Below are 15,236 nucleotides of genomic sequence, written 5' to 3'. Positions count from 1 at the left end.
AATAAAAATATAGTGTTCAATCTAGTAAAATTTGTTAGATCTGTGTGAATTGCCAAGGTATCTAAGAGTTTTCAATTTTCTGTAATTTATTTGCATGGTGTTAACGAAAAAAAAAATAGCGTCAAACTTGGTAAAAGTAGTTGGATTTATGTATGAATTGCTAAGGAAGTATCACTCCCGGTCTATGAGTTTAATGAGTCAACCCCAAACAATTTTTTTTATAGAAAAAAAAATTGACTATTGAATAGATTGCTTTCCTCCCAAATAAAGAAAAAAAAAATTATGTTAAATGTGTGACAAAAATGAAAAAACTAAAATTTAGCTCATTTAATTAAAAATAAATAAAAATTAAATTATTTGAAAAAAGAAGTCCAAAATTAATTTAAATCTTGGTTTTCAATTGTACTATAGGCTAAAAAGCTCTTGCCTCTTGACAATACATTACCATTTTTATAAGTAGCACTATTGTATTTTGGTAATTAAGCACCATTAAACAAAAGTTTTAATAGTTGAATCCAACTACTGTATATTCTAACTCCTAGCTACTCTACTACTAAATTTTTTTCTATCAAGCAACATCTGAAAAATACCAATAGGATTTGTCGGCAGAGAAACTGGATTTTAATATTTTTCGCTATGATTATTTTTGGGGGCAGTCCAAATATTTTTGGAGAAAAGTTCTCCCAAATTTTCTCACATTTTTCATGAGAAAATATAAAGCACTTCTCTTTTATTTTTGGATAGGAAACTACTAACTTCTTATTATCACCTTGTCCATACTAAATATGGTTCACATTCAAAAATAACAGAAAATAGACAATTAAGGATCAAAATCCACCTGAGTCAATTAATGTTATTGAAAATTTCATTGTTGAACGCTCGACTTTAGTTTGATCAGTTCAATAAATTTTGAAATCAAAATCTAATCATGATTTATTATTAGCTAGATTGTCTTGCATGCTAAATTATCCTAAATTTTGGAGTGGTAACCCTCTCTCTCTCTCTCTCTATAGCTTTCTTTGTTAGCATAAGATATGATTGTTTTCGGGCCCAAAGTTAGCTCTTGAAATGTAAGACATCCTTGCTTCCACTCTTTGATCTCTTTAAGTTGGACAAAATTTAGTCTGGGACTAAGATTTAGCCACGTTATATAAGGGTATACCGTTAATTCCTGGTTAACAGTTGGTTTTTCTTTTTTTCTTTTTTCTTTTTCTATAATCAGTGTGGCTCTAGCGGTGCATTTTTCTAATCTCTACAGCTATATAGGGTCTTTTTTTCACACTCCACAGTCCACATTCATCACGCATCAACAATGAGCTCTTGATGACGCTGAGGGTCAAAAGCCACCTTTTACGGTTTCATATTCAGTTTGAACACTATAATATATAACGATTGATCAAGTCAACTCTTTCCCCGCCATCTGGCATATGAAATCCTTTTAGCTTTTGTTTCTCAAATTTCGGATTGTTTTGCTGTGCACACGAAGAAAAATGAGGAATTCTAATAACATAACAGAATATTATGACATTTTCACATTTTTTTTTTTATTGCAGCGGGTTTAGGTATAATATTTTATTAATTTATTTAATTTAATTTTGACCTATGGTGGGTTGACATCTCAATTTGTTGTAAAATTTTGTGCCCCCATAAAGCAATGGCAGCTTTGTGAATTTTTTTTTTTTTTTTAGGGTGGTTACTAAAAAATTTAAATTATACAAAATTTAATAAAGCGATAGTTTAAATATTTGCTACAAGTCGCTAAGGAGAGCAAAATTATTACGACTGCAAAAAAAAAAAAAAAAGTATAATTGTCACGTCACCACCAAGAAGAATACACAGCCACAATATTTTTCTTTGTACCATTTTTTAAGGAAAAATGAGATTAGAGATTATTTTTATTGAATAGGTTGAACGAGTTACAAATTTTATCATTTTGTTTTCTAATATGCTTTTTGTTGAATAATTTGTTCACTTGTTGTTGTTTGGACTCGTCTTACTATTGTTTGGTTTATTTTTGTTGTTATTTGGGCTAATATTTATTGTTTTTATTTAAGATTTAAAAAAAAAAAAAAAAGGGGTTTAAGGATTATGTTTGGAGGCAGAATTAATTTTGGAGTAATGTTATATCCACAACATTTTTCCAATAAACTTATGCAAAACGTTATTATTGGTGAGTAAAAAAATAATATCAGTATTTGGCTCAAATTAGAATTAGTAACAGCTTATCACATTGGATTTGTTGTGAAATTATTGTGAAAATGTTGTGAATGTAGTATTACTCTTATTTTTGTCGAACCCAAAATTTTGTAATTCTGAGATCAGGGTGCTCAACATTTTTATTAGGGTGGCCACAATTTGTTAGTTTAGCATATAAATTTTTTTTTTGACAAGTGTATGTATACGTGTTTTGTTTTTTTTGTTTTTTTTTTTTCAAGTCAAGGTGATCCTATAACCACCCTGGCTTGCATGTGAAGCCACCACTGCCATAAAGCCCTCAAAAAAAAAAAAAAAATCAGTTGTTTCTTTAATTTGATTTTATCTTTCAGATTTTGAGCCTTAACAAAGGAGACAAATCCTTACATATTAAATGGAAGTATAGAATGACAGAGATATTTTTTGTGGACAACTTAAGCAAGAGTTAAAAATAATTCTTGGACTAAGAGTTTTACAGCTCATCTAATATTTCTTAATATTTTTAACAAAGATATTCAAAGTTCAAATCTCTAACCTCCCCAACTCTTTCCATCAAAAAATGCAACCCTCGGGTATTTTTTTTCAGCTTTTACTAAACCTTATTGACAACTTATAGAATATTTTCAAACAAACTCTACAAGTAAAAAGAAAAAAAAATCATAATATATCACTAAATAAATAAAACAATTTAATACGAGAAATTTGCATGCTCTAATAATTTTTTATCCTGTTAATTTTTTTTTTTGAAAATAAAATTTAAATTTTGTCATTTAAAATGATCATAACGATATTTACTAGTATTTAATTTTTTTTTTTTTTTTGGTGCAATCCACTTCTTAGGATGATAATTGATCATTACTCTTTAATATACCCATGCGCATAGTGCATACATGCACATCTCACATACTAGGTAGTTTTCTTAATATCATTCTAATAATTAATGTAGGTGTAGAATTCTAATTCTGTTTAAGATTTCGAATTTTCTTTAACATATGATGTAGTATATGTAGGCTAATACTAATTAGATCTAAGATTTTTCAAAATTGACCTATTTGATCCCTGAAATCAGCATAGTCAAATCACTATTAGGTCAGTTAGTCATTTTTTAAAAATAATGTTCAGAGACAAAGTTGATTTTAAAGACCAAATTAATGGATGCATGGTCATAGAAAACATGCATACTTGGTCACATGATCTCTTAAAGAAATCAATATTACGTGATACTTGCAAGATGCACAAAAAGAAGAAAAATACAAAGATACTTTGGTATAATTGGGATCCCAGTGGCGGCTGTTTAAATAAGATACAACGCAGCTTTCTTTGCTACAAGCCCACGTTAACACTAATGAGAAATGCCTAGTGCCCCTTAGCCTTAACTTCCTACAAAACGACGAAACAATTGTACACATGATTATTACGTGAATTATCTAGCAAAGGACAACCCTCTAATATGAAATACAGTAGTATCTTATCAACTAATCTTACAAGACATCTTTATCAAAACATGTAAAATCTTACATATTGTGAGACACGACATTGTCTCTTAAGATAACCTTTTTTTTTTTAATGTAATTATTTTGCATTTGATGACAGAAAAATTATTAAATATTTTTAGAGTATAGTGATGTGACGCACGTTTATCTAATAATTAATTAGTGAGATTCATTATAAATGTGAGAGGAAAAAACATCACATCATCCTATTTCTAGAGCATCTAACAATTATTCTTGATGACAAGATTTTTCCCTTTTTTGACAAAAAAAAAGGCCCTTCAATCCCAAATGTAGTTTCCTCTGACTATTATATCATACGGCAAGTATTAATTAGAAAAATACAGGCGCATGCATAGATCTCGTGGGAAATTTTCTATTATATTTAAAGAGAATAGAAGAAATCAAGACGTAGCTTAATATATTAAACATAAAAATCTTTGGTAGTTCAAATAGGAGTCATATACGAGTATAAGATATAAAAACTTTAGAAATATATTGTTTATAATAGACCACAATCACATGTACATATTAGGGGTTAAAGAATACATATACGTTAGAATGCGTTGGTGAATGTTAAATAGTATAAAAATCACAAATATATACGGTTGAATTATCTTAAATACAGTTGGATTGAGGTGGGAAAATTTTGTTCTATTTCAAACTCCTCCTCTGCACTTTCTCATGCTTATCTTCTCGACTAATTTGTCTCTTAAGCCCAATAACTTAAAACACTTAAAAATTAATAAAGGATTTGAACAAAATTAATAATTTTCTGACTTTTTTATTAAATTTAATTTAAAATGCTCCAATAGGATGCATGAAATTGAATCATTCCTCTATCAAAAACATGTCATTAAAAGAAGGACGCCACGTTTTTTATCCTTCATGTTTGTCTCCCAATTTTCCTTTTCAGATTTTGTGTGTGGTTGCAGCAAGTGGACGAGATAGAGCCTTCCCTAGATTGGCTTATAAGCCCATGCAGGCTATACCTGCCTGATTTGAAATTTCGTAAAAGATAGAATATTGTCTGAACTCTGAAGTGCTTGCTTGCCATAGATTAATTCCAATTTATTCAACTTTAAGTATAATTATATCTTGATTCTGGAAAAAAGAGTATAATTATATCTTTATCCAAGTTATTTTTAAGCTTAATTAATAAATCAATAAAATAAGTTTTCCAAAAAGAGCACGACCAAATAAAATACTTTAGCAATAATTGTTAAAGTGGGCTATACTTTACCCTCCACCAAGCTCCCTCACACAGTTACAAGAGATTTTATTATTATTATTATTATTATTATTATTATTATTATTATTTGGATAGAAGCCATTAATATTTTATAAAAATGTGGTCATTAATATAACAAAAATACATTCCATAAGTCTCACATTGGATTCAAGCAAATCACAACTTAAAAAAATATGAAAAATGCTAAAGTTATTACAAAATAATTACAAAGTAATGTGACAAGGAATTTGATTAATGTACGTATGCATGGTTGTCAAAATCGCGATTCGAATCGTAAAATTGCACGATTTTACGATTTCACCTAACCGAAAAGTTTAAAATTGTAGCAGGATTACAAAAATGGTAGGATCGTATGTAGGATTGTGTAAGATCGTATAGGATCGTATGGGATCCTATCGATCCTACCATTTGGCTTGGTTTTTTTTTTAAAATTTTTTTTTAATTTTTTTAAGTGAGATTCATTTGGGTAAGATAATCCACCTAAACCTACAAGCCTAACAAGTTATCAAAAACCCAATAATGAATTGAAGTTCCAAATTTACCCCTATGTCAACATAAAATCTCAAAAAAACCTATAGTACTTAAGTTTAACGTTTTCAAAACCAAAACCTAAAATATTTAGAAACACTAAGCTCCAGCACCTTTGTCCCGCACCTCCTCAATCCTCTGTCAAAAACCCAGTACCTCTCAGCCCTCTCAATGGTGAGCCATCGCTGCCTTTAAGCTTTCTTAAGTTTAACATTTAAAAAAAAAAAAATCCTAAAATATTTAGAAACATTCAGCTCTAGCACCTTAGTCCCGCACCTTCTCAGTCCTCTGTCAAAAACCTAGCACCTCTCAGCCCTCTCAATGATGTTGCCGTGAGCCATTGCTGCCTTTAAGGTTTCTAGTCACTAGCCTAACTTATTTTGTATTTGGAACTTAGAATTTGGAAAACATTTTCCATATGTGTAGATAATATTTTGGTATTTAGTTGCTAATTAAACATGTATTGAACTTTTTAGATACATTATGTTAAAAGTTAAATATATATTTTTTTTGTTAGAATGACATAATAACGATATAGTGCGTGCAAATTACATTATATGATGCAATTGTTTTTTTTTAATTGATGGATTCATATTTTAAGTGATTATATAACATACAAAGTTACTGTCAATAGGTTTTTTGCTTAAAATCTAAAAATAGGTAGAATCTTACGATTCACGATCCGATCCTACAATCCACCATTCTGCCTCCCTCTCACGATCCTATGTAGGTACGTATGTACTTCAGCAACCTAATAAAGTGAATATTTTTTTTTTTTTTTGAGAATCAAATATTTGAATTATTTATATAAGATTGCAAAGTATCAATTAATGTGTAAGTTTTATATAATAAAATTTATAGGAGGTTTACCATCACTTAAGAAATATTTGCAAAATATCAATATATTTAGCAGTTTTCACTTGCATGTCATCCTTAATCCATACATGACAATCCGCATGTCCATACATCCACGTTATCGAGTAGAAAATATTATCTTGGGTACAAAATTGGGATACAAGTCATACAAACATATACCTAAAAGATAAATTGTATAAGAATAAATAAAATTCTAAAAATTTAGGAAAAAAAAAAAAAAAAACCCTAGGTGATAATAAACAACTTGGAAGAGAATATGATGATCTTGCCACATAATTCAAACGCTTGACAAAGAATACATATTCATCGAATTTCTCCGATGTTAGACAAAACAGAGAATTATATACATACAAATAAGATGCACAATAATCTAATATCTAAGTAGTGGAAGTACATCGCAGGAATAGTAGCCAGACAGAGACTATATATGGACATCATAACTAGTAATCAAACAATGATACGAGGATGACTATATGCACATGAGAGGACAAAAGCAAAAGGCTAAAAACAAAACAAAAAAAACGAATCCCATACACTTGTGTGCATCGAAACAATGAGAGGAACACACTGAAAAGTGGAGAGTTGGCTTAGTCTGCGGGGTTAGTGGAGAAGGATCCCAAAGCTTTGAGAGCTGTGGCTCTAAGAATATATTCATGATATATTGCTGCAGCGAGTGCTCCCAGAAAAGGTCCAACCCAGAAAATCCACTGTAAATCACCATCACCACCTCATGAGTCAACAACAGTCAAACAATAAACAAATACATATAATTAATTAATTAGCCACTAAAGCCTCAATTAAATTAAGCTACAATTAATTAAACTGACTTGATCATCCCAAACTGGTTGTTTATTGTATATTACAGCAGCTCCAAAGCTCCGAGCTGGGTTTATTCCTGTGCCTGTGATGGGAATAGTGGCCAAGTGCACCAAAAATACTGCAAACCCAATTGGCAGGGGAGCCAAAACCTATCATTTCCACACATAGACATGTTAGTTAGTAGTAGCCACTAGCCAGAACAATAGTCATTAACTTGTAAAATTTAAAGGACTTAATTAGAAACTAGTCAACGCCAAGAGCTTGTAGCTCAACGGCAATTCCTAGCTAGTTTTGCTAATAGAGTTGTTTAAGGTTCAAATCTCTTATCTCTCAATTAATAGCTACTCACTGGGACGTGGGAATCGCGAGCATTTCTCTTGGGATCTGTGGCGGAGAAGACTGTATAGACAAGTACAAAGGTGCCAATAATCTCAGCTGCTAAAGCGGTTCCTTTGGAGTAAGTAGGTGAAACAGCGTTTGTACCACCTCCAAAATTATCATAGTAGTCTTTCGCGATGCCTTTCACTATCCCTACTCCACATATTGCTCCCAAGAGCTGAGCCACTATGTAAGCAATAGCTCTTATTAATGAAACCTTCCTTGCCAGGAACAAACCGAAAGTCACAGCTGGATTAATATGACCACCTATATCCAAAGCAATAGAATTAAACATATTGTTAACCCAAAAAAAAAAAGATACAAAGTATTAAGTAAAGAACATATATATGAACCTGATATTCCAGCAGTGCTGTAAACAAGGATGAAAATCATGCCCCCAAAAGCCCAAGCAACGCCAAGAAGACCAACTGTTTCGCATGGATCAGTCTGCTTCTTGTAGCCAATAACTGTGAGGACAGTGATGTAGAGAAAGAGTAGGGTAGCAACGAACTCAGCAATAACTGCCCTATAAAAGGTCCAGAGACTAAGCTCTTCAGCATCAAAAAGTGGTGCCGGTGGTGGGTCAACATAGTCTCTCACTGGCTCAGAAGCTTGAGCTTCTTCACTCACTTCCTTCGACATCTTAGTGTTCTTCACTTCTCTTCGTTTTTTTTACTGGTAAAGACACTGAGAGAACTTGAGAGAGTGAGACAAGAGTATGAATTTATGTGTGCAAGAGAGAGCATATGCTATAGAATATAATGGAAATTATCCTGAGAGGACAAAGGAATCTTTTATTCGAGTCTCAGGTCTTTTCTGTCTTGTGAGTGTGATTAATGGCAAGCTGTAGTGTCCCTCGTACGCTCTCTCTTCTCCAATGATGATAAAGCATCAACTTTTTTTTTTTTATGGCAAGCTGTAGTGTCCCTCGTACGCTCTCTCTTCTCCAATGATGATAAAGCATCAACTTTTTTTTTTTTTTTTTTTTTAATCTTATCTAAGAATTTTATCCTATATCAAATGATAATGACGATCAACCTACTACTAAATTAATCCTACTGTTTGATCGTGAAAGGAGCCTCAAAAAATCTTAAAGAACATTGTTCATTTTTGGTGCTTAAAACTCACCACTCGATTGTGCTAATCCTTTTATAGGCACCACAGTGAATGAGACAGTGCTGATGGACCTACTGTTGACTGTTATTATCCAAATATAACTTTGATGTGCTTTTATTTATTTATCTTTTTAATGATGAAAAATGAATGATTTTGTTTTTGTGTTTAGTCTGGCATACTTTGCTCAAACGATCCCAAGTAAAAACAGTTGGAGAATTGCGATAAATTGATAGGAAGCATAAGATTTTATTCACTTTAATTTCTTTACTATGAATGAATCTTTAAAGATGCAAATTCAGAAAATACAGGTGATCGATCTATCCCGAATAATTTGTTGAAAACTCGTAATTGACCTGAAAATTTGTTGTTGGAAAGTGAACTATATGATTTACACAACATCATCTTGCAATTTTTTTTTTTCAATTAAAGATATCAAAGATCGATCAATCTTAGTCGAGGTCAGAGTTCATTATCCTAATCTAGGTTCATTATTCTAGGACCTAATTGTAGCACAAATCATATTTATATATAGTAGCCTTACTTGTAATGCAAGTAAAGTAATGCTATGGTTAATGGTCTAAGGTTAACCTTAGGTTTGGTCTCCTATATTTATCCTTTAATGTCATTATAATAAACAGGTTTATTATAGTGAAGATGTATTTGTTAAGAATTTCTACTGTAAATTTAGGCTCTCAACTTAGGTCATGTTAATTACACTTCCCTTCTCTATTTCTCTCACTGACAACCCTAACGACATTTCAAACATAGTATTGAAACTATGTTTCAATAATTTTGACATTGTGTGTGTTCTTTGACCTCATTGTAATAGCTTATTGATGTTCCTTGATTTTTCAACAATTTTCTTTTTCAGTGTAGATGTACGACTTCCAAATGTTGATTTCCATTACCAACCACCAAATTCACACCCTTAGAAGCAAATCTACAATATCATTTGGCACTGCTGGTCCTATCATGGAGCTTGAACAAGCCTCCACACAACCATTCATTCATTTACCTTGTCCATATCGGATGTCATCATTTTGGCCATTATCTAGCCATCCACAACACTTTCATTTACCGATGTTATTGTTCAAACCACTGTAGCCTTCAGCCATTGTTTATTGTTAGGCCAGAGGGATTTTAACTAATAACATCTTTATTAGAAATGCTATGAGATACCAATTAAGCTATAAAGCTTTTGATTAAGTCTGACCATATTAATTCTACTTCCATTTTCAATTTCTCTCTTTCACATTTCTCAACAATTTTTTTTTTCTCTCTTTCACATACAATACCAACAACACTTAAGATTCTCTCAAGAAACTACATGCATGGTGACCTGGAATCTACTAATACATATATGCGAAGGTATTTGGTATCAATTGATACCATATCAGCAAAAAATAATTAACTCACTGACAATTGAAAGACATATGTTAGTAGGTAATTATTTTTTGCACACATGTTTCTCATTTATTGGAATTTGATATGAATGACGTGGTTGATATGCCTACAATGGACACACATTCAAAGGCCGAAAGAGACTATAAGTCCGCTCACATTTATCTAGTGTATTCCTCATTTCTTCTTGATAAGAAAATTTTCAACTAAAAAGGGATTGTCAGTGGATTAAAATCAAATCATATTTTTTATTCAATTGGATGGTTCCCGCTAATCTCACACAATTGTATGGTTATAATCTCTGAGAACAGAGCGCACAAATGTGGCTAACATAGATTTCTGAACGAAAGAAGCAAAAGATATTCCTATTTCCAATCGGCATATTCTCTTCTACAATATGCTTAATTATCTCTTGACTAATATTTATTTCCAAGTTGGTATGACTAACTTTAATCTTTTTTTTTTTTGAGAAATGACTAACTTTAATCATTAATACCCAGAAGATAGAGATATAGAATATGGTGGGCCGTGTGGCCACTTTCAAAGTAAATGTTATGATACTAATTCTATGAAATTTCAGGTGATCTGTTTTCTAAACTAAGCGGAACATATGTTAGAATTTGTGATATCTCATATTGATTGGATATTAGCTGAATGTATGTTATGCGAGTTTGTTCTCAATTTCACATCTAGCATAGTAGCATATATTGCATTTTATAAACAATTACTAGTAATAGTCTCAATTGTGACTAGATTAGTCATTTTGGGATATAAAGCAAATATGATTAAAGCTTTTTCTTAGGGCATTATTCATTATGTGGGTTCATAGATTTAACTTTTTGTCTTTTTCATGACTTTTGAGGTTTGCCTCTCACTTTCAAAACGCTCTTTGTAAATTGAAACTTCTCTCTCAAATTTTCGAAATTCAAGTTTTTCAAGTGTGGTTGAGGTAATCTACTTCAATCCCATTTAATCTTCTCCAACATATATGTAGTTTCATATTAAGGTATGCAACATAGGGGTTTTCGACATACGGCAGGATTTTTGCATAAATTTCGAAATTTATTGTGCCCAATGAGTTAAATCATGGGCTTTGTTCCCCTTTGTTGCCATGAAGGCATTTGTATGTGAATTTTTTGGCCATTTTCATGGGTAACCTATTGCTTACTCCTTGGTTGTGTTGACTATGCACATCAAGTAGACAAAATGTCCCAGTGACAATTTTGTCATGTAATCACCGCTGGCGTGGCATGATTTCGTTGTGGACTACGTCAAGGGTTTTTTGTGTGTGTGTGTGTGTGTTAAACAACAATATTATTCAACTAGCGTTTCTCAAAAAAAAAAAAAATATATATATATATATTCAACTAGCCAAAGAGCTAGCAATCAGCCATACAAGCTACAGCAATTTCTACAGGGAGACAACACTTATTGGGACAGAAAGACCTAAGCTTGACTGCATACTTTGCAGCCTCATGTGCAGCAGTATTGAAACATCTTCTAACCCAATAAAAATTACAATTCAAAAAGAAGTTACGAAATTCAAGTATATTATTAACAGTAGTAGCGATGGACCAGTCAGATTGAATTTCAGCTATGGTTAGGGGGTCAAAACAGGACTTTGCATCTCCCTCAATGATGATTTGCCCCCAATTTTCAGTCAGAGCTAGCTGGATTGCGCAGAGCACAGCTGCAGCTTCAGCTCGCAGCGGTGAACACAATTTGTGCATGTTAGCCCAAAGTGTGTCTCCCTCATTTGCATTGCATAATTAGCATGGTGCTTGGCTTATGCCATCTCACACACTTGCATTTGCCTAGACATTCCTACCCTTGCATTGCATAGTGGTTTGATGTTCATTGCATGTCTTGCATTTTTGTCACGGAGGAAGAGTAACTATCAATGAAGTCGCTCCGTACGTGTTCTTGGCTGAAATGAGCTTATTAAGAAATTCAATTTGGACAAGGCCATTGTGTTTATTTTCAATGGGGCAGGGGACTTGATTGTATGACTTCATATATGCTGAAATTGAAAAATTTTACACGTCGAGATGATGCAATTTGTGAGTGAATTACTCGCTATATGCACAAAATTTACTGATATGTTCTAAAAACTCGTGGGTGCTGATGCTATTATCTCATGTACTTATCAATTAGGTTGGTGATATAAACCGGTTGTATAAATGGTTTGACGTGACTAGCCTCAAAGAATACGAGAAAGAGAGGAACTTTGGATTGTAATTCTAGTTGATTTCTTATTCATTCTTTACTAATTTAATACAGTGCTTCTCAAGTTCTTAACTCAACTAAAAATAAACTGAGCACTAGCATTAGCTCTTCTAAAAAATTAAGCATTTGACATATCAAAAAGTTACTTTATCTATTTTAACACACCATTTTATAATTTATTCTATATCACATGTTTTATTTTAAGATTATAACAAATTAATATAATTTAAAATAAACCTCATCTATATTAAAAAATTAACAAAACAAATATATTTTATCATGTGGCCCTATTTGACAAAGAGAGAGGCGAGAGAGAAAAAGATAGAGAGGACCTAAGAATGTAACGTGGGAAAGAGAAAATGGAATAAAAACCACCAAAATATGTTTAGCACATATAACATTTTCTGCTAGTATAGTTCCAAACATGGCATTACACTATTTATCAATGTCAAATTTTTTAATATTTAGAACATTTGACATGTGAGGTTTTTTGGTCTTTGGTGTGCCAAATTCCAAATGCCAAAATTTTTGACATTTCACACACTTGATGCTAGTGCTATGCTCAATCATAAGATTATTTATGATATAAAGCTTTTATTTGATAACCCTATCAATAAACTTAAGATTATTTATTTTATCAATAAACTTTATACTTAATCCAAAGCTCTATCATTTATCCAAGGCGATAGCAGATTGGACACCTTCAGCAGCTGTTCTGCACTCCAAGACTCTTCAAGCCTTATGCCTACATCTCGTTACATCAATTTTCCGCCAACACAAAAATTAAAGAATTCAAAATGCGAAAATTAATATCTTGAGAATGTGTCAAAAACTCAAGTTAAATTTTAAACAACATAATAAAATTTAACCCCAGTTGAGTTTACTATTTATTAGTCTTTCACGTACCAAAATAGTTTCTGCCTAACTTCTGTGTATAATCTTGAACCCGTATATATATATTTGCAACAGCAATACCAAAGCTTCATTTAGTCATGATATTCTAAGAAAATCTCCTAATGATACTTCTTTCCAATTTATAGGTGAATATTTTCAATAAAATTTACTAAAGTTGTTTATTGGTTGATGCAATTATTGATTATTAATAGCTCTCTTTCTTTTCCTCTCTAATTTTGGAAGGTACCTTTTGCAGATTCAAGCATTTTAGAAGTGTTGACAAAATCTTTTGTCATATGAAAGTTGTGAAATTCACAAAATTACGTTGATAGAAAAAAAAAAGTTCTAAAAAATTTATAACAGAGCTAAAATTTAATACAGAGGACTATTGACAAAGTTGAGTGGTTCTTTTTCAACCCATTTGGTTTTAAAATATTGAAGACTATAGATTAACTTTTTATAGTTTATTATATGATATAATTTACTTATTAATAAAAATCTAGCATATTGCACTAGTGTCATGCACATGACATATAAGTTAAAAAAAAAAAAAAGCAATAAAATCCAAAACCTTTGATAATACTTTTTATATTTCTTAGGAAATACATATAAACAAATACTTTAGGTGTCTAAAGACTAATACTTATAAATTAAAAAAAAAAAATTATACAAGGCACAGGGCAATAACTACTATATTTAGAAGTTTAAGTGTTACATTTATTGTTGCTAAGCCTCTATCAAGCCACATCAGCCTTCCATTTCGCCCTATTCAGTCCACTTCAGTCTTATTCGGTCCACCTTGGTCCATTTGGGTCAGTTTAGTCCTATCGGTCTTATTCGGTCCACTTTGGTCATTTTAGTTCCACTTTGGTTCTATTCGGTCATATTCAGTTCCATTTGGTCCAATTTGGTCATATTCAGTCCACTTTGGTCTTATTCAGTCCACTTTGGTCATATTCAGTCCATTATGTCCACTGTGGTCTTATTCAATCCTATTCAATCTACTTCAGTCCACTTTAGTTCTATTTGGTCCATTCTGTCTTATTCGGTTCATCTTGGTCCATTTGGTTCACTTTAGTCCTATTGGTCTTATTCGGTCCACTTTGATTATATTCGGTCCACTTAGTCCTATTTGTTCCACTTTGATTTTGTAGGGTCAGGATTTGTAGCCCAAGCCTAAAACAATGAATTTGTAGAGAGTGGATGAAAGAGCTGGGCTAGTTGTGAATTTAGCAACTGTTAACTATGATATTAAGGGATGGACCAACATAAAAACACACTTAACCGCTAAACATATTAATGTCCGAAGAGGTATATTATTGATTGAACAGTGAATGCAGTTCTTAGAGCTACAGTTAAATCTTTTTTCTCTTCCTCTTTTTTTTTTTTTTTCCAATCCCCCTTCTTCAGAGACCTTTCTCATTTATATAGCCTTCTTCTAAACCATATTCATTGTACACTTGTTCTTCATCCAAGCAATCACTTGAGTACATGTCATATCAGGTATCTTCTTTAGTTCTCTAGGAGTATTGGTAGTTGAAGTTGTACTGTTCAGGAATCTTCTCCGCATAAATGCGGCCAGAAAAGTTGCTGCAGTGCATTAAACAAGTTGGTAGCAGTTTTTTCCTTTAGATATTTCTTTGTTCTTATCATCTTCAGACGTGCCCAGAGTTTATCCTTATCATTGGAATTGCCAGGAATATCACTTGAACCTCTTAGGTACTTGCTTGATCGAGACTTTTTATATCCGAAGAGAATACGCTCTTCGGCCTGATGATGATCTCTTCGGACTACTCTCCTCGATCATTTCCAGGTATATTTCTCCCATTTAGAATTTTTCTCAATCATTTTCTTCTCTTCGGACATACCTTAACCCAAAAGGGGTCCCAGACCCAATACACAATGCTGGGCTTTCACCCCCACAGATTCTATTCGTTCATATTCGATTTATTCCGTCAACTTTGGTCCTATTCGGTCGTACTTGGTTCACTTTGGACTCATTTGGTCAATTTTGGTTATATTCGGTCCATTCTACTGTGGTCTTATTCGATCCTATTCAAACT

General features: G+C 32.2%; 1 protein-coding gene across 1 annotated transcript; it reads right to left on the bottom strand.

Moving 5' to 3' along the window:
- Positions 1 to 6,583: 6,583 nt before the first annotated feature.
- Positions 6,584 to 8,294, bottom strand: LOC111999977 (aquaporin PIP-type). The gene is made up of 4 exons (XM_024032081.2): positions 7,890 to 8,294; positions 7,508 to 7,803; positions 7,167 to 7,307; positions 6,584 to 7,046 (listed from the first exon to the last, which is right to left on the bottom strand). Exons 1-4 carry the CDS (start codon positions 8,176 to 8,178, stop codon positions 6,927 to 6,929), a joined length of 846 nt encoding a protein of 281 aa, XP_023887849.2. The 5' UTR covers positions 8,179 to 8,294; the 3' UTR covers positions 6,584 to 6,926.
- Between the last annotated feature and the right edge of the window lie 6,942 nt (positions 8,295 to 15,236).

Source organism: Quercus suber, unplaced genomic scaffold (genome assembly GCF_002906115.3).
Source record: "Quercus suber isolate HL8 unplaced genomic scaffold, Cork oak 2.0 scaffold_43, whole genome shotgun sequence".
Taxonomy (NCBI): Eukaryota; Viridiplantae; Streptophyta; class Magnoliopsida; order Fagales; family Fagaceae; genus Quercus; species Quercus suber.
This window is presented reverse-complemented; position numbering and strand designations above follow the sequence as displayed.

Coding starts and splice junctions, on each gene's coding strand:
- LOC111999977 (XM_024032081.2), bottom strand. CDS start 8,178: ATGTCGAAGGAAGTGAGTGAAGAAGCTCAAGCTTCTGAGCCAGTGAGA. Junction 7,308..7,507: donor CTCGCGATTCCCACGTCCCA/GTGAGTAGCTAT, acceptor TGGAAATGATAG/GTTTTGGCTCCCCTGCCAAT. Junction 7,047..7,166: donor AACCAGTTTGGGATGATCAA/GTCAGTTTAATT, acceptor GGTGATTTACAG/TGGATTTTCTGGGTTGGACC.